The sequence below is a fragment of the Macaca nemestrina genome, chromosome 4 (genome assembly GCF_043159975.1).
Source record: "Macaca nemestrina isolate mMacNem1 chromosome 4, mMacNem.hap1, whole genome shotgun sequence".
Lineage (NCBI taxonomy): Eukaryota > Metazoa > Chordata > Mammalia > Primates > Cercopithecidae > Macaca > Macaca nemestrina.
The window spans coordinates 47471124-47497718 of NC_092128.1; the positions used below are offsets into that span (position 1 = coordinate 47471124).

General features: G+C 39.2%; 1 protein-coding gene across 7 annotated transcripts in view; it reads left to right on the forward strand.

Moving 5' to 3' along the window:
• The window catches only part of LOC105475271 (dedicator of cytokinesis 4), a 474119-nt gene that overhangs the window by 406233 nt on the left and 41291 nt on the right, over positions 1 to 26595 (forward strand). For 5 of the 7 annotated variants that reach the window (XM_011730368.3, XM_011730365.3, XM_011730370.3 and 2 more), the window contains exons 31-38: positions 1694 to 1842; positions 3553 to 3638; positions 8180 to 8206; positions 8351 to 8446; positions 9348 to 9408; positions 14215 to 14308; positions 22980 to 23128; positions 25529 to 25615. In XM_011730368.3, the coding sequence (XP_011728670.2) occupies positions 1694 to 1842; positions 3553 to 3638; positions 8180 to 8206; positions 8351 to 8446; positions 9348 to 9408; positions 14215 to 14308; positions 22980 to 23128; positions 25529 to 25615 (749 nt within the window). The remainder of the gene's footprint in view (positions 1 to 1693; positions 1843 to 3552; positions 3639 to 8179; positions 8207 to 8350; positions 8447 to 9347; positions 9409 to 14214; positions 14309 to 22979; positions 23129 to 25528; positions 25616 to 26595) is intronic. The other 2 variants (XM_011730372.3, XM_011730366.3) reach the window with 1 other exon arrangement.

Here is a 26595-nt window from a genome sequence, read left to right on the forward strand (position 1 = left end):
TTTCTGCTCAGCCTCCCAACTTGTAAATTCTAAGTGGATGCTCTTAGTAGCATGTGCTTTCAGCCATGATGCTGAAGGTTAGCTCTTGAACGTATTTTTCATAGCATGCGGTAGTCATATTATAGAACTAGAAACTTATGAGATTTAACAAAGATGATTAGCATAATAGACTTAACACTCACCAGCATAATAGACTTAACTTTCACCTGCTACATGAAACCATCTGTGTCCATACATTCCCCACCTTCCTTTCCTCTGAATTATTAATACCATACCTTTTAGCACCTGGTAAAACACCATTGTGGGTTCACTATTGTTACATTTTAGTCTTTTCACAAAATGTGTATATTCTTTTGGGGGGACCACTATTTAGATTTTTATGTAAGTTGTGTATTTATTATGTTAAGAAAAAATACAAGGGGCCCAGCCCGGTGGCTCATTGCCTATTATCCCAGCACTTTGGGAGGCCAAGGCGGGTAGATGGCTTGAGCCCAGGAATTCAAGGCAACGTTGTGAGACCCCATCTCTATTTTTTAAAAAACAGGCCAGGTGTGGTGGCTCACGCTGTAATCCTAGCACTTTGGGAGGCCAAGCTGGACAGATCACCTGAGGTCAGGAATTTGAGACCAGCCTGGCCAACATAGTGAAACCCCATCTGTACTAAAATACAAAAATTAGCCGTCCATGGTGACGTGTGCCTATAATCCCAGCTACCCAGGAGGCTGAGACCAGAGACTTGCTTCAACCTGGGAGGCAGAGGTAGCAGTGAGCTGAGTTTGTGTCACTGCACTCCAGCCTGGGTGACAGAGCAAGACTCCATCTCAAAAAAAACACTCAAGAAGAATTATATCATACAGATGAGAACCACCTAACCACCTTTTTACATATACAAAAATCACCCATAATCTCACCATCCAGAGATAACTTCTGTGGTTAACACTAGGGATATAATACTCTAGACTAAGAGATATATATATATGTGTGTGTGTATGTGTGTATGTGTGTGTGTGTATGTGTGTTTTAATTAAAAATGTTCCTATACATACTGTATTGCACTTGCTTTTTGCTTTTTCACTTAATTATATTGAAAAACTTCACCTATGTTATCTTTCTTCAGCCTTACTTTAAATGATCACATAAAAATTTTAATGTATGCCTGTACAATAAGGTACATAACCAATTCCTGATTATTATTATTATTTTTTTTTGTCTGAGACGGAGTCTCGCTCTGTCGCCCAGGCTGGAATGCAGTGGCCGGATCTCAGCTCACTGCAAGCTCCGCCTCCCCGGGTTCATGCCATTCTCCTGCCTCAGCCTCCCGAGTAGCTGGGACTACAGGCGCCCGCCACCTCGCCCGGCTAGTTTTTTTTTTTTTTTGTATTTTTTAGTAGAGACGGAGTTTCACCAGGTTAGCCAGGATGGTCTCGATCTCCTGACCTTGTGATCCGCCCGTCTTGGCCTCCCAAAGTGCTGGGATTACAGGCTTGAGCCACCGCGCCCAGCCCCAATTCCTGATTATTTATATAATTTGTAATTGTATCTCATGGATTATTTTCTTTTATTTTCTTGCTTGAGGAGACAACTATAATTGAATATATTTGTAGCAATAGTTTTAAACAAATTTTATGATGTTAATTTCTGAAATCATATTAAGATTGAATATATTGAAACTCAAATATTTTTCTCACTCTAGGAGAGCACAAGCTTCATTTTATCCCTGCCCTGATTGGCCCCTTCCTAGAAGTGACCTTGATACCCCAGCCAGATCTTCGGAATGTCATGATTCCAATTTTTCATGATATGATGGACTGGGAGCAGAGGCGGAGTGGCAACTTTAAACAGGTAGGCAGAAGTACTCCTCAGAAGAGTTGGAAGAGTTTCAGCTCTCCTGAAGCATCTGTGAACTTCCAGATTCAACTCCGAGTTGGGAAATGAACACTGGGCCAGCAGACCTAGATTCCAGCCTGGCCTGTCCACTCCCAAGCCACACAGCCGTGGATACTTCTCAGATCCTGTGTTGTCCTGAGCCTCCAGTGAAGCCCTGAAACCATTTGATTCCTTTTCAGCTGAAAAAGTTTGTGATTTCCCAGATCTGTATTTAAGAACTTGCAGAGACTTTATTTGCACCCAGTTGGACACAGAGCAGAAGAATCGAGAGTTAATGATTAAACTCATTGAGCTCTCAGTGGTCTGCACATTGTATATGGCGAATCGCTTAGCTTTGAGCATTTGATTCACAGTATGTTTTATTGCTCTTTGCTTGAAGCATTGAGAATTAATTTAAAGGAAAGAGCTGTGGAAATTCTTACAAAGGAAATTCCAAGGGAATGAGCTTACCATTTCTCATTGACATAGGTTCTAACAGTTATGCTCCAATTTTGGGAAAACAGGCATTCTTATTACAAAAGCAGATCTCTTAAGGAATCCACTGCTTTTGCCCTGCCAGGTCCTTCATTTTGGAGATAGTAGGCCTACTGTCTGTTCACACAGTCACGGCACAAACCTGTGTGCCCACAGGGTTTGGCACTTCCTCATGCTTCTCCAGAAGAAGCCTCCTTCAAATCTCAGGAATGGTTGTCAACTGGTCAAGCAATCTGACTGCAGACATGCAACCCTCCTATTGCCAAAAGCATGGGTGTTTCGCCTGTATTGGTATACACATTTATTTACGAGAAAGCTGATAAATGAATGAAAGACTATTTAAAAATTGTACTTAGGAAAGAAAACTCCACTTTCTTTCCCCCCTGTCTTTACCTCTTGATTGAAATTTGGTTTAAAGGAATAATAATCGGACTTAGTCTTTTGACAAAGTCAAATATTCCTCCCAGTCCCTAAATGTTTTAACTGTCTTTGGCCATAGAGAAGTTTTTCATTTTCTGTCTCTTCCACCTCAGATAGATATAGATGAAGGAATATTTTTCCATTCCTGATATTCAAGTTCCAAAGGATTTACATCCTGGAAAATATAAATGTTTTGACTACAGTTTTCAGGAAATATGTCCTTTCTCTCTCGCTGCTTATTGCTGACTTAGACTATTGCTATGGATCTACCATCTGTACGTGGGTAAGGCAAGTTCTCAACTTCAGCAAAGATCTAGTGCAACCTCAAACTGTTTTGAGAAAGAAAATAGATGTAAAACACATCAAAGATTTAAATTAATGTATGTGGATATGTTAGTTTCCTGATGTCCTTATATATAGTGATGTTTAAAAAAAAGAAAAAAGAAACAGGACTTGCCAGTTTTTATAGCTCTTAAAAAAGAATTCAAACATTTAAACTGGGCTGCAAGCATTTGTGTTTGAATCAACAAATAGATAGATGTCTTTGGCAGCAATAAACGCTACCCAGCCGGGAGTGTGAAGTCAAGTAACTCTATCTAGATTAGTCCCTTAGAATTCCAAAGAGATGCCTGCTATTAGCTGTAGCCGATAATGTCACTTTCACAAAATTCACCTTGGCTTTTTCCTTGGCATAAATAAATATGTTTTAACTTGCCTAGAAATCCTACTTGTGAAGGGGAGGAAAGAGAATAATATTTGGGTATGTTTCAGGTGGAAGCCAAGCTAATTGACAAACTGGATAGCCTGATGTCAGAAGGCAAAGGTGACGAAACATACCGCGAGCTCTTCAACAGTATGTGAGTAATATGTTTATCTGAAGTTGATTCTATTCTGGGGATTTGGTGTCAGTACTGAGCCTCTCTGCACCACGGTAGCTGAGAGCTGCAAAGACAGCTTAGGTCTCACAGGAGTGCTTTGTCTTTGTGGAGTGTGAAATAAAGGATAATTGCCTAACTCTGGCGAATGGATCTTATTATGTTGATGATTAGGCATGTCTTCCTATTTTAATCTCTGATTAGGACAGGTTGCATATGTTACATAACAAATCTCACTCTTTTCATGCCTGATAATTTTAAAACCATTGCTGCAAGATAATGATTTTAAGTGGGGTTATAAGTGGGAGAGGGCAAAAGGGGAGTGATTGTAATGTTTGTGTGCACTTCTTTCCAAAGCCAGATACTGATGCTGATATGCTGTTGAAAAATTAACCTAGTTTGCATTTGTTCTTCAACACCTGATTTAATTCATTAATACTGATTGTTCACTCAGCATTAATTGCTTCCTAAATGCCTTTTATTAGAATGTCTCAGAAGCAAATCACTTTTAGTAAATTCTGTATTTTGGATTTGTATGGAAGATAGAGAAATAATGGAATGCTGTGAAGAGGCTTTAAGGTTGCCCTACCCATAGAATCTGATCATAGCCACAGGATGAATTGCTTGTACCAAGTATTCATGCGTTGTGTTTAAATGGCCAGAAGATACAGTGAGAATGTTTTAGTGCTTTGGGATTTTACTTCTGGCACTTGTTTTCTCTACAGTTTCCTATGGATCTTAGTCATTTTCAAATCTAACATATGTGCTAAGTATTTCTTTTTGAAAGAAGAATTCGCTTATTGTGCTTGAAAAATTTTTGCAGTTCTTTCAGAAGTGCAAAATAATTCAGTAACACATTTTTCTAAAACAAAATATATTTGTGTTTGTATTTATGCCCAAGTATCACCCAAAACTAAGTATCAGTGTGTTAGTATTGATGGCCAGGTCCAAAACTTTGTAATTCATTTTATGATCATGAATTTACAACAGTAGAAACATTAATATATAGGCTTGAAGAATATTATTAGTGACTAATAGGTTAGATAGATTTTAGCATGCCTGATTAAAAATTATCTTGAAGCTTTTAAGAAAATTACATTAAAAGGAAAAGCCAAGAAGGGTATAGAGATTTCCTGTGGTGGTGGTGGGTGATAAAATATATTCTTTGTACTGGATTCTAAGCAATATCATTTTTTTCTGATATGGTAATTAAACCAGAAGTTTTCATAATTATTCACTAAGACCTCATTCATTCTAGTGTACAAAGCTTCAGTCTTTTATGACAGCCTGGAGTTTAGCAAGAATTCTGATTAAAATCTCATGCAGTATAATAAATTGCTTTTGAAAACTGCTCTCATTTCAGTTACTAGTCCTTGGTTTGAACAAAGAACCAAAATGAGAAAGCACTCAGTGAAATGAATCTCTTGAGATTTGTGATTAATTATTTATAACAAATTCACAGGATTAATAAATACCCACATAGTTCTTTAGTGCCTCTTATCTACTTTAATAAAGGCTTGATAGTATGCAATTTCAATTGCTTGTGTATAAATATGACTTTGAAATAGAAGATGTGCCTCGACATTAGAATCAAACCAATAATTAAAATATTAAGCCTCTATAATTAGGAATATTTTAAGGTGTCTGATTCATTCTATAGAGATTTTTATACTTTTGTTGATTTTTAGGATATTACTAGAAATGCTACTATAAATAATTTCCTTTCATGCTTTTATGATCAGCATATTGGGAATAAATCAAATCTAAAGTGATACTTAAGTGTCATTACTACCTGAGCACAAGAAAGAAGGTGCAAATATTACTTTATTTCAGGAAACAATAAATTGCTTTTTAGGCAACAGAAATCACAATGAATTAGTATAATCACAATGAGTCACTGCACACGGTATGAATTAAGAACACATGCCGTTATATGGTACAAATTCTCATTTGTTCTGTGTAATTCATGTCTAAAACTTCTTAAAATTTGTTCTGAAGCTGAAAAGCTGCAAGTAGTTCACTACTTTCTAAATTGTAGTGCTTGCCAAAATGGCCCGCTTGGAGTAAAACTTTAAATTTGTCTAGTACCTTCCTTCCTAAGAACTCAACTCGTCTTTCCCTAAGCCCAAACATTATCTTCATTAATGCATACTACATCTTTTTGAAATAAGTTTCAAAAAGATATATTCATTTTGATAACACTGAAATTCTAGATTATAGACACTGACATGCAATATCCAGAAGAGAGTATCACAACTAAATTCTGCTTCCCCTGGCTCCACTTGATTCGCTCATTCCACTGTATTTACTGGGCACTCCCCAGGGCTGGGCATGCAGCAGTGACTATGCTGTAGGAGCACACAGTAGGTCTACCTACAGTCTTGGGGGTTCCAAAGGGACTTTCCAGAAGAAGTAACGTTCATCTCAGGTCTTTCTTAGTCTTTCACTCTGCCTTCTCCTATGTAGTTCTAAACAATTCAGTAAGACTCCACATTATTTCAAAGATTTTTAGTGATCACACATTTAATTACCATTTGGAGACAGAGAATTCACTATGTGACACCGTACCTTACATCTTTAACTCTTCTCTTTGGATTAAAAAGAGCATGTACAGACACAGTTGTTATGTATTAGAGTGATGACTTCTACATAACCCCGTTATGATACCAAGAGAGGGAGATTGAGGGTCAAATCCCCGACACACACACAAATTTCTTTCATAGAGTGAAAACCTGGTGAGCAGTGTCATCCCTGCAGGGCCATTATCTTGCTTCCCAGTGTTAGGAATTTCTATTGCACAGAAGAAAGAAGCCTTATCAATTAGCAATGAGAAACCCCCTTTCACTGTTATTAGGGCTCCCTATATGCTCAATGTGGGTACGTGGGCGTTATCATTGAGCAAATGAAAATAGCCACTCTCACCCAGGTTACCTAGAAAGACTCTTGTCTTTTTGCTGATAGCCTCTCTTTCTCAGTTTGTATCAGGAAAACAGAAATGGCAAGCTTCCCGAGAGAAGGAACAAGGCTGGCTGAGCACACAGATGATCTGGGTTTTAGACTCAGTCCTAGCATTTGGTCTTGAGTTAGTCAAGGAAACAGGCTGTGCATAACTTTGCCTCTTCTTACAAGACGATTGTGTAGTTCTTACTGCATCAGAAGTCTGTGCAAATTAATGAAACTTATGCCCATAAAAGAAGTCTCCATGTATTTTTAGAATTATTACCTAACCTGAGTTCTTTGTTTTTCAGCCTCTAAAGTATGAGGTGTAGGCTGTCACGGGGAAATTTCTACATCATTCCGCATTGCTTTTTGGCAGGCAGATTTTCATTTGAGTTCAATACAATTTGCACTTTAAGCCTGAAACAGGTGCTGCTCAGAGTTTTTAAAAGAAAGCACATTTTAAACAAACTAGGGGACCTTCCCTGCAGGACTGGTCAGGGCAGATTCCATGCCTTCCATATACAGTCTCCACCCTTAACCTAAGAAACAGTTTAGAATAAACCAGAAAAACAGGATGAGAGATGCATAGGAAACAGAGGAGGAGACAAGACAGAAGGCTGGGCACTAGAATGCCAATAGCAAGAGAAAGAGATGGGGGATGATGGAGAGAAAACTTGGAAGAGAACATAGCCACAGACAAGAGAAAGCTTTGACAAAACAGCTTTCTTCTTGAACGTTTATTTTTGAACTAAGTACATATATGATATGCTTAGATTGTACTTGTAAGAAATGTTTTCTCTCTTATTCCTGAAATTAAGATGAAAGACAAATAAGATTCTAGACAGAAATGACGATCATTAAATTTCGAGGGGTAGGGAAGTATCCACATATTGCCATGCTTATGTTCTTACTTTTATCTTTTGGGGAAAGTTCAATCATAAAGCCTTTGCCAAATACTGTGTTAATTTGCTGAGAAGTGGGAGTGAAAGTAACACAGATTCTAATTATCATGATTGTTATTATTTTGTGTTTACATAGTACCTCTGCTCCAAGGTGCTTAGGATTAGGGGAAATGTAGGAGGAGAGATGTGGTTCGGTACTTGTCATCAGTCTGCTCTAACAACCACACAGAAAATCCTCTGTGATCAGTGACAAAATGAATGAAACTGTTGAGTGAGTGCACAGATAGTACAATATGTATTGAGTGGGCAAATGTTAAGTGAAAGGAAAAAACGCAAAACGTCATACCGTCTGTACAAGGATTTTCCTGTAGCAGTTGCATTGCAGTAAAATTGCTTGGATGAAGATGCATTCCACTGAGAGGTAGGAAAATATTTTTATGTGAATAAAGCAAGATCTTGCTTAAAAGTAAACTTGGAGGCACTCCTGTTTTTGCTTTTTGCAGTGTTATTTGATGTGGTAAGACGCAAGCCTCTGTTAGTGTAAGAGAGAAACTAGGAAAAAATGTCTTTGAGCTGTGAGATGCTTGTGTATTTTGAAAATATGATTATATGCATGTGTTTGTATTTTATGACTTGGATAATCTGAAAATCAATTTGCTTTGTCAATGCTTCCTGGATTAGAATTCCACTATTTGGTCCCTATCCTAGGTAAGACATTGTTTGCAAATTGTGCTACTTGTGAGATGTTGCAGTGGTTGCTAAGGCATTTAAGGTACTGATGAAAGTAAAGTGGTTGTCATGGTGACTGATAAAAATAAATGTTGAAAATGCCCCGGGTTCTTTCTTTTCCAGTCTACTAAAGAAAATTGAGCGGGAAACATGGCGGGAAAGTGGCGTTTCATTAATTGCTACTGTAACTCGTCTAATGGAGAGGTTGTTAGATTACAGGTAAGCCAAGTCGCATGTTTTTCTGAACTCCAGTTCATGCTAAACTCCAGTTAGAAAATCAAATAGAATACAATCAACGTTCCACTCTTGTGAATCACTCAATTGATTATCAGACCATGGAACCTGGTGTACTAAGATAATGAACTTCTAACCAGCTGGTTCAGAGCCATTAATTTGAGCTTTTGCTTCTTTTTTGTTGCTTTGTTTTGTTTTTTGATAGTTCTTTCAAAGTCTTGGTGAATTGAGAGGATTCTCAGAGTCCCTGAGAGTTCCCAAAAAAAAAAAAAAAAAAAAAAAAAAAGAATCTTTATTTTGATATTTAAACTTAGCCCCTAGAACCAGTAGAACCAATCCATTTTCGGGTGAAAACAGTGTGACGGAGAATTGTACAGTCTTGTTATTCTCTTCAAAAGGGGACGTGGGTGGGATGAAACTTACACTGTCACCTTCCGTAGACCTATGTTTTTTATTTTTATATTATCTAAACTGTTAAAGTAGTTCATCCCACTTAAATACATGGTGGTTTGGTGTTATTTTAGGAATGAAACCCTCATTCTCGTTGTTAATGGCCAGGCTTACCAACCACTTCTCATCCCACTGTAGAAAGTGTACAATAACACACTTTCACTCTAACTTCCTGAGCCCATGTCCATTGAGAGGGAGCATAATCTTGACATGGCAATGCAATTCTTAACGGAAGCTGATGCTCAAGAGTCTCTGACTCCCCAGATTCCCCAGAGATTAGATTATCAGTCCTTGGAGCATGCAAATTGCCTCTGGTCTTTAAAAGTGGCTTCTTTTTCTTTCTTTCTTTCTTTCTTTTTTTCCCCCCAAAAAGAACAAATTGTGTTTGCCCCTAGGAAGGAAGTTCTGAGTTCTGACTATTGCTTTTTGTTTTTAGGGACTGCATGAAAATGGGAGAGGTAGATGGCAAAAAGATTGGCTGCACAGTTAGCCTTCTGGTTAGTAAACTATTCCCCTTTTTTTCCTTTTCTCCTAATACTGGTATTTTTTTTCCCAGAAATACTATGTTTTGTTTGTGTTTAATCTGCAATGTGATGTTCCTTAGAAGAGTTATTTCTAAATTTACAAGTGTTTTTAAGAGAAGCATAGTGAGCTACAGGTTAAATTAAAGCCCAGGAAATCCTCAGTCCCCGACATTACAAAGTGCATCCCCTGCATTCCCCGCAGCCCTAATAGGAGACCCCTGTGGGATCCCAGAGTGATGCTGTTTGGTTTCCTGGTTGTACTACATCACCCCCCTAGAGTCTTGTTGCTGTCCTGGGAAAAAGCACTGTGTCCCCTGTTAGAGGTCTTTCTACTTTTGTGTAACAATTTCTTTCTGTTCTTCTTTTCCTTTCTCACAGACTGATATGCAGTCCATATTTTCTTAAATATTAGTGATCTCTTCATTTGTGAACTTATGACAGTTTTCTATTTAACATGCTAATTTTCACTCTAGCTTTTTTGCAAATTGAATTCATAATAGCAGTTTTGTTAAGGTTTGCTTTATAACTAGGATGACCAAGCAGGACATTTTTGAGAGTAAAATTAAACATTCTGTAAGAATAACAGGCTAATCCAAAGCTGTCCTGGGCAAGCCAACATTTATATAAAATGTCACATAACTAACTATTAAATAGAATGGTATTCTTACCGCAGAGCAAAGGAGTGGCCCTACATTTAGACATTTATTTTTCATATTTTAGCATAAGTCAAATTAATGTTTTTCATAAGTTCCTTTAAAGTACAGGAAAATATGAAATACAGGAAAAGTCTATTTCTGTATTTATGAATCTCATGGTTTCTTTTTGTTATATTTTATAGAATAAAGGAATCCTTGCCATCTATTACATTCTAAGTTCTGCACAGTCATCCTTATCCTTACTCTGATCATTTGAGTTCCTCACATACCATATTGTTCTCTATTTGCTTGCACCTTGAAATTCTTTTTTGTCCCTACTTTGATTTTGCCTTTTCTTAGCTCATCAGTTTCTGTCTTTTTGTTTTGTTTTGTTTTGTATTACTTTGTCTACTTCTGTCACAGTCCGTCTTCAAAGCTCAGGGCTTCTGCTTTCTTGTGACTGTCTTTTCATCTATTTTCCTCATTTTTTGCTGCACTGCTCCTCATCTCTGAGTCTAGGATGGTATCCGTCTTTATCACACCCACTGCCTCCTCCGCATTTTTAATCTAATTGTTACATCTCCACCTCCAATATCGGTCCCTAAAAATAGTGAAACCTAAGCATCCTCTATCAGGCCACATCTTGTTCACTGTCTTCCATAATGTTTTCATTAGACCCAACGGTAACCTGTAGGCCATCAGCCCAGGCTCACTGGGTCAGACCATTGACCTCTGCTCTCAATACTCATTTCTAACCTTGAACATAGTCATTCCCTCTCTTAAATTTCCTAGTTGATTCTCCAGTTTCTTACCTGCTTTTGCCAGCCTCTCATCACAGTCAAGACCTTCAGCCTGAGTTTCTCCCACGTCTCTGCTTGTATGTCAGTGTTGGGAGAAAAGCTAAGTGCTTTAGATCTTCTCTGTCTTCTTAACCCTGATTCTGCCTCAACTCCAGGCACAAAGTCTCATAAATAACCTCAAAGTCTTTACCTTTCCCCAAAGTAATGCTCTCCATTCTTCCATCTTCTTTCACAAGTACCTTCCATTTGGAGATGAACAAATAAATATAGACCTTATGTTCTTTTCCACAATTGGTATAAAAGAAGAGATCACTTCCTTAGATGAAAGAGTTAATGCTCTGCCTTTAATGTATTTAGTCTCCCAGTAGGAATACACCTGAGATTTAACATAGTATAATCAGTGGCCACAATACTAACCACTTGGGACATTATCCTGATAGCTTTGCACTGACCAAGAATAGTCCTTCTAGAAAATTTTAACACTTCAAAAGCTCTACTTATTTCAGACTAGCAGAAGAATACTTATTAAAGAACCAAAAATATAACTTTGAAGCTAATCGTTTTAGCCTCTACTCCACATGGAAAGTTCTTGATTTTTTTCTAGTAGCAATGTGGTTCTCTTCAATTACTCACTTCCTCTTAGAGACTTCTCTTAACTTTTTGGAAAAGTCAATTCCAGATTGTCTTCAGGAGAGCTTTGGCATTCCTTACAAGATCCGAGTTAAATTGGTTTTTTTAAAAAAGTAATATTTGATATGACTAATACTAGGAAATGTAATTATTGTTTTGTTCTTTGTGTCACACACTTTGTCAGACATTTGAAAGATTATCATCTGCTGACTGGAGATTTTTTTTTTTAAGATAACTATTTATTTAGAGTGATTGCTTGTTTTGTTCTCAAAGCTGCTTCTTACCAGAAAGCTATTAGAGCAAATCATCCTTTAATAATATAAAAACCTGCTGTGGAGTTGTTAGATTTGTGTTTATGGTACAACAATTCTTGCTAATTAAAATAATTTTGGTTATAATAAGAGAGATGTGAATAGCATTATTTACTGAACTTTTTAAAGAATGCCAAGATCTACAGGAGACAAGAGTAAAAGAAGGAGGATAATGGTATAAATTGGAAAAAAAAAAATTATGTTGTATTTGACTTAATATCAGTGTCTCAAAGTTGGAAGAGTCTTCAGATTGAAGAACGGACATCTGTTAGGTAATGGGCAGAAAGTACATTTGATAGCAGATCCTTAGGCTTCAAGCCCAAGTACCATTTCAACAGCCACACTTGCTAGGTTGGTCCATTATTACCAAAGCCCTGTCTAGCTAATCAGCTTTAAAACGTTTTTAGAATTCCTGGTCTTTCCTCCTTAGAAAAGCCTGTCACTCCCGCAAGTCAACAGATTTATTCCCTCATCACCGATTTCCCCTTCTTCCACACACCAACTGGCATCAAATAAAACAGTAACAATAAATAGTGATAGTAGTTCAAGTGTCTCCAGCAGAGATTTCATAATGCACAATGATTTGTTCACTAAACGTGTCTTTTTTGGAGACTGACAACATTATGCTTTTACTAGAACCCAACTTCATTTATATTCACTTTTATGTTGACTACGTTCAGTGAGGACTTATGTGCTTTATAATGTGGTGAAGAAGTAGCTTTGGATGCTTATGAGTATGCCTTTAAAATGCCAGCCTAGGCCAGGATCAGTGGTTCATGCCTGTAATCCCAGCACTTTGGGAGGCCGAGGCAGGTGAATCACTTGAGGTCAGGAGTTCAAGACCAGCCTAGGCATCATGGCAAAGCCCCATCTCTACTAAAAATCCTTAGTTTGGTGTGGTGGTGCACACTTGTAATCCCAGTTACTCAGGAGGCTGAGGCAGGAGAATCACTTGAACTCGGGAGGCGGAGGTTGCCGTGAGCTGAGATTGCACCACTGCACTCCAGCCTGGGTGACAGAGTGAGACTCTGTCTAAAAATAAAATAGCCAACATAATGTGTCCAGGTAAGTAAAAGTTGAGTTTTTGTTAAAAACATTTTAGAGATGTTTCCTAAGATCTAAATACTTCTTAGGAAACAAAATATTTTCAGTAAGCATGTTTCTATAATAATAATTTGAAATAAAATCTCTTAGTCCCTTTATGTTTTGGACATAAACTAGAAACATTTGAAGTCCAACACGTAGGAAATGCAGAATAACATCTTAAAAATAAAGAGCCTTTTTATTTACCCTCCTTCACATTCTTTTACATTGCTTTTACTCATCCTTACCTGTATGTCTTAGACACTTTTTGCTTTTTTTTTTTTTTTTCTCTTTTTTGAGACGGAGTCTTGCTCTGTCACCAGGCTGCAGTGCAGTGGCATGATCTTGGCTCACTGCAGCCTCTGCCTCCTTGGTTCAAGCAATTCTTCTGCCTCAGCCTCCCAAGTAGCTGGGATTACAGGTGTGTGCCACCACACCCAGCTAATTTTTGTATTTTTAGTAGAGATGGGGTTTCACCATGTTGGCCAGGATGGTCTCGATCTTTTGACCTCGTGATCCACCCACCCTGGCCTCCCAAAGTGCTGGGATTACAGGCATGAGCCACCGTGCCCAGCTGAGACTTTTTTCTTTAGAACAAAATATCTTTGAAATTTAAAATGAAAGAAACTGTCCTTTGAATATAAATCAACAAAGTTAATAAATGGGTTAATCTGTTACATATTCTTAATATTTTTTAGTTGAACAGGCTGATTGTTCATTGACATTTAAACTAACAAAAAATCATAAAAAGTAAAGAAATAGGAATCAGGGATAATAACCTGATAATAACAAGGGGGCCAGGCGCAGTGGCTCAAGCTTGTAATCCCAGCACTTTGGGAGGCCGAGACAGGCGGATCACAAGGTCAGGAGATCGAGACCATCCTGGCTAACACGGTGAAACCCCGTCTCTACTAAAGAAAAATACAAAAAACTAGCCGGGTGTGGTGGCAGGCACCTGTAGTCCCAGCTACTCGGGAGGCTGAGGCAGGAGAATGGTGTAAACCCGGGAGGTGGAGCTTGCAGTGAGCTGAGATCCGGCCACTGTGCTCCAGCCTGGGCGACACAGCGAGACTCGGTCTCAAAAAAATAAATAAATAAATAAAATAAAATAAAAAATAACAAGATACCAACTTATCCAGTAATTGCTAGGAAATGACTGACACTGTCACTGACCCACCTTACTTCATTTTTAGAGATATTTACATGGAAAAATGCATCAGTTCTCTTGGCTTCAGACATGGAACGTTAGCAGAGTAAAAGGCAGATAATTGTAGGCCAGACTGTTGAGGAACTATCCATACCTGTACTCTTATTTTACAGAACTTCTATAAGACTGAACTGAACAAGGAGGAGATGTATATACGCTACATTCACAAACTCTATGATCTGCATCTCAAAGCACAGAACTTTACAGGTAATTCTGTCTTTTGGCTTAGATTGGGGAAGGGGCTGGTGTATTAAGCATGATCATTCCTACGCTTTTCATAATTTGAGTGGAAGACTCAAGCATTTCTACTTTAAAATTAAAATTTATTTTTAGTTGAATATTTCTGCAGATTCTATATATATCATATACATGATACATATAGGCACACATGTAGGTTGTTTGACTATATCTCTGCATACTTTTTCAGAGGTTGCTCTTGGGATTACAAAATACATACATAACTTCTTACAGTCTGCTTATAGTTAAGATTTTACCACTTCAAGTTTGTATTAGTCTGTTTTCACACTGCTGATAAAGACATACCTGAGACTGGGTAATTTATAAAGAAAAAGAGGTTTAATGGACTTACAGTTCCACGTGGCTGGGGAGGCCTCACAATCATGGTGGAAGGCAAAAGGCACATCTTACATGGCAGCAGACAAGAGAGAGTTTGTGTAGGGTAACTCCCCCTTATAAAACCATCAGATCTTGTGAGACTTATTCACTATTATGAGAGCAGCATGGGAAAGACCATCCCCCATGATTCAATTACCTCCCACCTGCTCCCTCCCATGACACATGGGAATTGTGGGAGCTACAATTGAAGATGAGATTTGGGTGGGAACACAGCCAAACCATATCAAAGTTAAATATGAGAATTTTACAACTATGTAGGTCTCATTATCCTCCCCACTGTATGTTGTAGTTGTCATATGTATTACATCTACATACATTGAAAGTCCCATCAAATGATGTCATAATTTTTGCCTTTCAATAGTCATACCTATTTTAACAAATTTAAGAGGATAAAAATACTTTATTCTATTTACTCAGATGTTTGCCATTTCTGTTCTTCTTTCTGCATTCATGAAGTTCCCAGGTTCCTTCTGTTATTATAATTTTTTGTTGAGCCTGAAGAGCTTGTTTTAGTATTTCTTTTAAAGCAGATGCAGTGGTGAAGAATCTTCTTAGTTTTCCTTCATCTAAGAATGTCTTTATTTCACCTTCATCCCTGAAGGATATGTTTGCTGGATACAGTATTGTAGGTGAACAGTTCTTTTGTTTCAGTACTTTAAAAATATAATTCCACTGTGTTCTGGCCTTAATGGTGTCTAACGAGAAATATGCAGTCATTTAAATTACTCACCTACGAGGCCGGACCTGGTGGCTCACGCCTGTAATCCCATCACTTTGGGTGGCCAAGGCAGGTGGATCGCTTGAGCCCAGGAGTTATGGACCAGCCTGGAAAATGTGGCGAAACCCCTGTCTCCACCAAAAATACAAAAAATTAGCAAGGCATGGTGGTATACATCTGTAGTCCCAGCTATTCGGGAGGCTGAGGTGGATCACTTGAGCCTGGGAGGCAGAGGCTGCAGTGAGCCAATATCGCACCACTGCACTCCACCCTGGATGACAGAGCCAGACCCTGTCTCAAAAAATAATAAAAATAAATTACTCACCTACCTGAAATTTGTAACTTTTTTTGGTTATCTTCAGGACTTTATCTTTGGTTTTCAGTGGTTTGATTATTGTATGTATGGGCATGGTTTTCCTGTTTAGTTTAACTTGTTTGGGTTTGCTGAGTTTCTTGGATCTGTACATTTATTTCCTTTACCAAATTTGGGAAGTTCCCAAGTGTTATATCCTTAAATATATTTCTCTACCAGTTCTTCTCCTCATTTTGAGGACTGTAATGGCATTAATGTTGGGCCTTTTGATATTGTTCCATAGGTTCCTGGAACTCTGTTCATTTTTGTTCAACTTTTCTTCTTCCTTTTTTTTCACATCACTAATGTCTATTGATTTAAGTCCACTGATTTTCTTCTGTCACTTCATTCAGCTATTGAGCCTTTCCAGTGAAATGTTTATTTTTGTTATTGCATTATTCAGTTCTAAAATTTCCATGTAGTTATTTTCTTTTTACAACTTCAATTTCTTTGCAAAGAATGTCTATCTTTTTATTTATTCAAAAATGTTCACCTTTACTTCGTGGAGCATGGTTATAATAACTACCTCATAGTCTTTGGCTATAATTCTAACATCTGCATCTAGTTGGGGTTGGCATCTTTTCATTGCTTTTGCCCTTTGAGAGTTGTTTAGTTTTTTTAAAGTCAGATAATTTTGGATTATATTCTAGACCTTTTGAATATTATGTTCTAGGACTCTGGATTCTGTTAAAATCTTTAGGAAGACATTAACTTTTTAAATTTTAACAGATAGAAGTCCTTGTTATATTGATCCATTGGTTTGTTCTACACTTGTGCACCTTGGAGATGAGTCTGACTTCATATACAGAATTTAGCATCCCTTTCTTGAGCTCCCTCCCCTCTGTGATCCTCCCCATTCTTCCTGTCTCCCAAGAACTTCCTTTCCTAGTACTCTGGCTATATAGCCAAGGCTTGATCCTCTTCATGCCATGATGCTCTCTCTGCAATTGGTCTCTCTGTGGGCAAAGCAGTGAAAGAAAAGAGCTCATAGAAGGCACTACTGCCACTGCCACTGCACTCACTGCCACCCCTGCATTGTGTAGCTTTGTTTCTGAAACTCAGAGTGAGGCCAGAAATTTCTACAGAGCTTCACCCCACAGGGGACCTTCTACCCGGTACTCCAACTAAAGGAACTTTTCTTGGAGCTTTTTCTGTCTGTTCCCATTTGCAGTTCCAGGAAACAGGAAAGTCTAAGCCAGGAGATATGGAAGGCGAAAAATAAAAACAGAATTAACTATGGTATGTCATTCTTTGAGTATTAGTTTTTTTCCTCAGTCCACCTGCTCTTACTTACTTTTCAGAGTCCTGCAATAGTTGTGTTATATAGTCTCTCCAGGCTGTTTAGTTGTAATCAGTGGGAGAGAGAGGATGTACTCCATCTTAAGCAGAACCCTTTAATTAGATTTGGGAACTACAAATCTTGGTCTTTTGCCACACTGTTCTTCCAAGGAACTCCTGAATCATGGCTCCTCCCCCAGCTTTAAAAGAGTAAGGGAATCCTTTCTGAAATGGTACTTGTGTTCCTAGAATTTACACATTCCTCTAGCTGAGGTTCCACTGTCTCAATTAGTAACATCACTGTTTACTCAGTCAGAAGACCCTGGTGTATCTTTGACTTTTCTAGCCTCCCTCAAATAATCATTCATGAAGTTCTATTAATTCTGTTTCCTAGAAATCTCTCAAAACCATTTCCTTTTCACTATTCCCATCTTCACTGCCTCAGTTAGACCTTCATCATTTCTCACCTGACTGCCTCTGGACTATCACCAGTTACTCTTTGGGACAGGAGTCAGCAAACTACAACCTACAGGCTAGCTACCTTATTTTGTAAGGGAAGTTTTATAACAGCTCACCCATGCCCACTTGTTTATGTACTGTCTGTTTCTGCTTTTGCACCACAGTGGCAGAACTGAGTAGTGGAGACAAAGACCACAGCCTAAATTATTTACTGTCTGGCCCTTTAAGAAAAAGTTTGCCAACTCCTTCCCTAGACAGCACTCTCTTGTCAGTGTATGTGTTCTACAAAATAAACTACAAATTCTTTATTCAAGGTCTGTTGTAATTGAACCAACGCCTGCTATTCAGCCTCATCTTACCACTTGTACCACATACCCTCCTTTCATCCTTCAGGATGAGCTCCTTCGCCTTCTTTTCCATGCAGCCATCCCCCTCCTGAAGTTCTTTTTCTTCTCTTTCTCTCACCATCTCCATGCCCCACAATCCTCCCGTAGGCTGAGTGATTTTTCCCATCTCTTTTTTCCCATTGCATTTTTTCCAGATTTGTTTTGTTTTGTTTTGTTTTTGAGACAGAGTCTCATTCTGTCGCCCAGGCTGGAGTAGAGTGGTGTGATCTCGGCTCACTGCCACTTTTCGCCTCCTAGATTCAAGCGATTCTCCTGCCTCAGACTCCTGAGCAAGCGATTCTCCTGCCTCAGACTCCTGAGCAGCTGAGATTACAGGTGCCTGCCACCGTGCCTGGCTAAAGTTTTTTGTATTTTTAGTAGAGACATGTTGGCCAGGCTGATCTCAAACTCCTGGCCTCAGGTGATGCACCTGCCTCAGCCTCCGAAAGTGCTGGGATTATAGGTGTGAGCTACCATGCCCGGCCCCAGATTTCTATTAAAGTACATATCAAACTGGTTTTTTTAAATTAATAATTGCATATTATGTGATTATATATTATATATTGTGTATGTACATGCATGCATGTATATATGGATAATCTTCAGTTAAAGGGTCCTTTGAGTACAGTAATGATGTTTTCTTTTCTTTTTTTGAGACAGGGTTTGACTCTGTTGCCCAGGCTGGAATGTAGTGGCACGATCTCGGCTCTCTGCAGCCTCTGCCTCCCAAGCCCAAGCAATCCTCCCACCTCAGCCTCCCAAGTAGTTGGGACCACAGGCACATGCCACTACAGCCAGCTAATTTTTTTTTTTTTTTTTTTTGGTAGAGACAGGGTTTTGTCATATTGCCCAGGCTAGTCTCGAACTCCTGAGCTCAGAAGATCCACACGCTTTGGCCTCCCAAAGTCCTGGGATTACAGGTGTGAGCCACCGCACCTAGCCCACAGTGATGTTTTTCTTACTTTAGTCTTCTCAGTTCTTAGAATAGTGCCTAGCAATGTGAGATTTAAATAAATGCATCACAAATTAATGTACCCTTTAATTATTAAATATTAACACCTGATTAGCAGATTTTCTTTCTCAATATTGGTAATTCTCAATTCAAAAAGAAAAAAAAGAAGTAAACTTTTAAAAAATTTTAAAGTTCATAAAAAAAACGCAGAAGGGAAGTAAGGATAAGCTACTCCAGATATATAATAGATATATTTTGGTTCTCTGAAATAAAGTCCAAATTTGTCTGATTATATTTCAAAAACGGGTAAATCCCATTTGTTTACTCAACTTGCAGTCTTTGTGTTCCCCAAAGTCATAAGAAATCAGTTCTTTTCCCATGTAGCATTTTATTCTTCTCTCTTATATCTTCATTTCTGTACTTGGAGACAGTGAAATTGATGGGGAACTTTTCTGTCTTTCTAGGATTCTGTTTAAGTGACTTAACCCTTTTCCAGCCTTTTGTGACAGCATCCTCCATTCCTAATTCATCTCTATTCTTCTCTCTCTCTCTTTTTTTTTTTTTTTTTTTTTTTTGCATATTGGTGTCCTTGTAATACACTTCTCAAAATGGTAGAATGGGATTAATAAAAATTTACTACTGCTTCCTCTAGACACATTTTTTTCCTCAGATACATGTTGTCATTTTCCCAAATCAAATTCTGAAACAGGTGTAATTTGTCTTCACATCTTTTCCATGTCATCGCTCAGTCATTTGTCAGTTTCATCTGATTGCCTGCTAATGCCTTCTTTTCCCAGGCTTTCCCAGGGCACCTCACCCACACCTGGCATTCCACCCATCCCAGGACCTTACAAGGGCAAGCTGATTGGGAAAACATTTGGGGACTGGAGACCTTCATTGCTGTTTTTGATTTGGGGGGGGGATTGTTTTTGTTTTTGAGACAGAGTTTCACTCTTGTTGCCCAGGCTGGAGTGCAATAGCGCAATCTCAGCTCACTGCAGCCTCCACCTCCTGGGTTCAAGTGATTCTCCTGCCTCAGCCTCCCGAGTAGCTGGGATTACAGGCGCCCACCACCATCCTAGCTAACTTTTTGTATTTTTAGTAGAGACAGGGTTTCACTATGTTGGCCAGGCTGGTCTCAAACTCCTGACCTCAGGTGATCCACCTGCCTCGGCCTCCCAAAATGCTGAGATTACAGGTGTGAACCACTGTGCCTGGCCTCTTTTTGTTTTTTAATTCTGCATAACATAAAATTTACCATCTTAACCATTTTTAACTGTACAGTTCAGTGATATTAAGTATAGTCACACTGTCGTGCTACCATTACCACCATCCACCTCCAGAACTTTAACTTTGTTTGAGATGGGGGTCTCACTGTATCACTCAGATTGGTCTTGAACTCACATAATCCTCATGACTCAGCCTCCCAAGCATCTGGGACTACAGGGGTGTGTCACCACACCTACTTAATTTTAAAACAAATTTTTTTAGAGACGAGGACTCACTGTGTTGCCAAGGCTGATCTTGAACTCTTGGCCTCAGCCTCCTGGGTACCTGAGACTACAGGGGCAGAACTATTCTCATCTTCCCAAACTAAAACTCTGTACCCATTGAACACTAACTCCCCATTCCTCTTACCCCTGGCCACTACTATTCTACTTTCTGTCTCTGTAAATTTGACTTTCATCACCCTTGAAGTCATCACTGCCTGTAGGTAGCTGTGGGAAGGACATCACTCAGTCTTCCTAATCCTTTGAAATGATCAGTTAGTCTCTGGGGTATTTTCTGAGTACTCACATGTTGGCAGATACACAAAAGAAATTTGAGTGACAAAGAAGATAACTCCTGAGCCGGGTCATTGAGAGAAAGTAGGCGTTATTTCTGCTAAAGGGGAAAGAAAGTCTTGCAGGCGCAAGCTGTGAGGCCCTTAGGTGTGAATCAGAGAGGTATGTGAGAGGAAGCACAGCTTGTTTGGATGACAAGAGCAAAGAGTGTGGATGCGAGAACAAAAATACACGTAGAGTTTCCTTAGATACTTAGCATTTATTACAATGATACATGGGGAATTAAACATCAGGAGATCATCTCAGGGATGTCAGAGAAAACTAGATGCCTATTAAAATAACAGCACTCTTCTGAGGATCTGGTTATTATAATTCTTGTGCAATCAGAGCAGTCTTCCATGGCTACCTATGTTATGGTGATTCAGCTCTGTGTCTGCATCCACCAGTTAACTGACACCCTTTTTAGTGGCTGCTTTCTCTGTCCATCTTACATTCAATCCCATAAAGAAAGAGACCAACAAGAGTGCATGCAACAGAAGGCATCCCTGTCCCTGTCGGGCAGCTTTCTTGTGCCCAGCTGCCTCTGGACCACAGTGCATCTTGCTCATTCCTGGAAAGTGGATACTGGAGTCCGGGGGGTCCAACTATGAGGACTGGAGCCTCAGCAGCTACTGAAGCTTCTTAAAAGAGTTGGAGGTGGGCTCTTTCATACTTGTACTACATGGAGAGCCAATGGGAAAATGGGGATAGAGAGACTGGTAAGAACCAGATCATGAGCAACCTTCTCTGTCACTGTAGGAGACCTAAATTTATTGTTTGAGCTACTGAGAGTCATTGACTGGTTTTAACCAGGGAAGCAACATCATCATTTATTTGCATTGAAAGAAGTTCATATTGGTAACTGCAAACTGAGTGGAGGGGGATAAGAGACTGCTGGTGGATTAGGAAAGCTTTCACAATAGTAATTGATTGACCAGGAGATTGTATAAGCTCACCAAATGTAATTGAAGAGAAAAAAGACCAGAGCCTGTGATAGGGGCCCTGGCCCTTCTTATTGCAACTATCTTTTTTACATGGAGATGGCCACATCATAGCATTATAACTTAGCATGTTACTTTAGGGCTTTATGTGTAGTTACCCTAAAGGCAAATAAATGAAGAAAAGGAATTACCATTGTTGATACCATCTGAAAAGCTACCATTATGTCTTTTGAGAAACCTATGAGGTGGAGTTAAATGGACGAATAACCTAAGTATTTGTCCATTTTATTCAATTTAGTAATTGAGTTGGCTATTATGACATTAGAGGAAAAATTATTATAGTCCTTTATCAGTGACAATTCTGGTCCCTATTCTTGATCTATTTGGCTATATTTACAGTTCAGGAAAAGGAGAGACCTGCAGAATGGCAAGTATTCTGTCAAATACACTATCTGCCAACTATACTTAAATTCATAAGTCACCTTTTCTACTTATGTGTATATGGAAAAATCACCCCTTGTTTCTGCAGGAAATTCAACCATGTCAAGCACGTAATGATATCAGTAGTCTTTACAGAAGATTTGTGGGGCCATCTGGGGCAAGGTGGTCATGTCACACAGCCTGCAACAGTTCATTCTCTCTCACACACACAAATACACCCACACACCGACATACTCCCCCTACTCCTCATCCAGCATTTCCACCCTCTCCAATTCCTACCCTGTTGCTAGATTTTTTTCTTTCTTTTTCTTTTTCTTTTTCTTTTTTTTTTTTTTTTTTTTTTGTCTTCACTCAGCTTCTCTCTGGCTTCTTTGCCCCTTGTAAATTCTGCCTCCACTCTGATCCCCGCTCCTCACCAGTTTCAATTTTTCAGCCCTTTATTATTCCAAAGAATTTGCCATTTTTTGTTTCCTAAGCCTGCTCTTTGGAAGATGCTCATAGTCCCCAAGGAACTTACTAGTGAACTCTCCCAGCAAACAAAGGCCTGTCTCCCCACATCTTTGAACCAGCAACAGCAAGATATCCTTACACATTTTTATTATGCTGTAGCATACAGACATTTTAGGAAAAACAAAAACAAAAGGCAAAAACAGAAACAGAAATTACAGGGAAACAAAAGATGAAGTACAGATCTCTGAGAAGCCCAAGTCCATCATCCAGGGGAAGTCCTCGTTCATTACCCTACTGCTGCATATATTCTGGACATTTTTCTGCTATATCACGAAGTTTAGAAAATAGTATTTTTTTTCCCAGTTTGTCGGAAACTGGCCACATTTGAAGGAATGTGGCTTGGGGTCCTGTCTCAATCATTGCCTTCCCACGTGACTTGCAGAAGCTGCATATACCCTCCTCTTATATGATGAGCTACTGGAATGGTCTGATCGGCCCCTCAGGGAGTTCCTGACCTACCCCATGCAAACAGAATGGCAGCGCAAAGAGCACCTGCACCTCACCATCATCCAGAACTTTGACAGAGGCAAAGTAAGTGGCCCTGCCCCACCCGGGGTCCCTCCTGGGGTGGTGGTGTTGATGTCCCTTTCCCTTTCATTTCTAGTGTATGAATGCCCACCTCCTTGAGCAGAGATCCTCACATTTTAACGTATATTAGAAACACCCAAGAGCTTGTTAAAATGAGGATTCCTAGGCCCCACTCCTAGCCATTCTGATTCGTTTTGATTTTGAATCAGCCATTCTGATTCATGCCTTGTCTGGCACGAGGCTGGGGAATCTGTGATTTTAACAAGGACCCTAGGAGAGTCCAATGTGCGTGACCTTTTCGTTACACTTTGATAAACAAGGATTTAGAGATTTTGATCGCCAGTAACATAGTCCATTCCTGGCTGCTTTAGCAAAATACCCTAGACTGGGTAGCTTATAAACAACAGAAATTTATTTCTCACAGTTCTGAAGGCTGAGAAGTTCAAGATCAAGGCCCTGGCAGATACAGTGTCTGGTGAGGGCCATCTTGCTGTGTCTTCACATGGTGAAAGGGACTGGCTAACTCTCTGGGGCCTCTTTTATAAGGGCACTAATGCCAATCATGAGGGCTCCACCCTCATGACCTAATCACTTCCAAAGACCCCATTTCCTAATACCATCCCATGGGGGTTAGGATTTCAACATACGAATTTGTAGGAGACCCAAATGTGCAGACTGTAGCACACAGGTATTATATTCTCTGAAAAACCATTATCACCCTTCACAGTCTCCCGAAATTGGGATGCATTCTGCCCCATTCTACTTTAAGGTAAAATATATGAAACTTAATTTGTTTAAAGAATTTTGTGGCATCCCATCATATACTTAAGAGATGCCTTGAGGTGTTGAAAAAACCTCACTGACCTCATAAAGCAATTCAGTACATCACCTCCCTCCACTTCCTCCCCCTCTTCAAGGGCTTGTAGTCCTCTTTTAAAAAATTCATGAATCTGACCACCATTGTTTATTGGATTTGAACACTTGGATGCTTTGGTGGTACATGTCTTAGACTCAAATATATCTTCCAGATTGCGAAGGTTAAACAGAAAATTAAAATACAACCAATGGCTGTAATTCTTTTACAAAATATAATTGGGTACACGTAAAAATTTGATGCAAGGAAATTGCTTCTTTCACATCTTCCTTTATTATTTATCTAGCTACACTGACATACCATTACATGAATACCAAAAGAAATGTTTTTGTGCCCTCCTGCTGTAAAGTTTCCACCTGTGGGATAAGGTGGTACAAACTCTCTGGATTCATGTATTGGTCCATCCCCAGGAGTTTGTGCTAGATCAGGGGTTGCAAACTATGGTCCACAGGTCACATGACTCACTGCCTGTTTCTGTGCAGCCCCAAAGCTACAAATCTCTTTTACGTTTTTAAATGTTTGAAAGAAATCAAAGGAATCATAACATTTTGGGACATGTGAAAATGATATGAAATGCATGTTTTATTGGCCCTAAATTCTTATTGGAACACAGCCATGCTTAATTGTGTCTATGACTGCTTTGGTGCTATAACAGCAGAATTGAGTAATTGTGACAAAGACTATATGGTCCTCAAAGACTAAAGTGTTGACTTTCTGGCCCTTTGCAGAAAATGTTTGCTGACACCTATACTAGATCAAAGACTTTTATACATTTCTGCTGAGAGTAACCAGCTGGGTTAGACCTCTCACAATTTGCAAGCACAACTAAGCCAAGCAAGAAATCCAGGGTACCAGTCACAGATAATTGGGCCTTAGGGGTCAGTGGTAATTCTCTCCTCTGCCTGTTTATATCCATCTACTCGGCCATTGTGGAACTGTAGTTATTTCAAGATGATTCTGGAATGACAGCAAAAAATATTGTTCATGCACCAAATATTAATGACTGTTGTGGTAGATTATCGTTTCCAGCATTCAAAGGATTTTTAATAATTTACATTTTAATTACATGGTGTTTTCAAGCTTAAAGTCTCAATGATATGATTAAAGGTATGTTATAAAGATTAAGGAGTGGCCAGGTGCGGTGGCTCACACCTGTAATCCCAGCACTTTGGGAGGCCAAGGTGGGCGGGTCATGGGGTCAGGAGATCAAGACCATTCTGGTCAACATGGTGAAACCCCATCTCTACTAAAAATACAAGAATTAGCTGGGTATGGTGGTGCCTGCCTATAATCCCAGTTACTTAGGAGGCTGAGGCAGGAGAATCGCTTGGACCAGGGAGGCAGAGGTTGCAGTGAGCCGAGTTGAGCAACTCCAGCCTGGTGACAGAGCGAGACTCCGTCTCGAAAAAAAAAAAAAAAAGATTAAGGAGTAAGGCTTGGTGCTCTGAACACACTCATGTTCTGACTTTTGGGTAGAAGTAAGTGGATGTTGTCGGATGGTTGCATTGATCTCATTCATTTGTCCACAGTGTTGGGAGAATGGCATTATCTTGTGCCGGAAGATTGCAGAGCAGTATGAGAGTTACTATGACTACAGAAACCTGAGCAAGATGCGGGTAAGGTGCCTGACTGCATCCTGATCAGGCCATAGCCTCCCTTTGTGATTAGCTTTCCAGTGTGGTTCTATGAAATTAACTCTGTGGTCTTGCAGAAACATTTTTTAAGATAAATCCTCTGAAGCATACTTAGCTATTTATACAGAGAAATAGCAAATTGATTTGTGTAATGCTTTTATTTAATATAAAAAAGTGAGCGCTTGATCTGTTTAATACACCATATATGAAATATACAGTCTAATCCAGGATTAACACTTTTAGTTTATTGTGGAAAATCTCCACCCTGTTTGAAGAGTTTCCACTTACACATGTTTCTGTAACAATATACCATTCTTAGTCCCATAATCTGCAAATCTGTGGGAATGGCTGACCTATTTCTAAATAATTTAGGGCCAAATTCTGTACGCGTCACCTCTCTTTAGCTTCAGCAATGTGTTTTTATTTGCGGGACTTAGATGGAGATTTTAGCACCTAAGAGCTCAAGGAGTTGAGTACTCTGTTTCTCTGAACCAGATGTTTCATACCTGCTTTGCTCTGAGGTTCAGACAAGTCCTCCTTGCCCTCCAAGTCCTTACTCTTGAGCAGCATGAACGTTTGTGTCATCTTGTAATACACAAGATCCTGCTGAGTGTGTCAGTTCCTCGGGGTTTCTAAAGTAGGATCATCAGTTTTTATACATTAAAAAAAGATTACAATACTGCCTTTTAATTTTGAGGTAGCCATTTAAGAGATAATACCATAAACCTGTAACAGCTCATAAAATCCCTTACACCCCAACAAGGAATTTATTCAACTGGCAGGAACTGACTCTGTCCTTTTGGCACAGTATTTCATGTCAGCAGTTCATCGATACTTCTCCTAACATGAAAACGAAAGAGAAAAACCCTGTTTTAACTTCAGTCCATCATGTTGACTCTGGCAGGCACTGCAGTTTTATATAAAAACATTGATGTTCATCTCTTGGCATCCTGTTCCTGTGA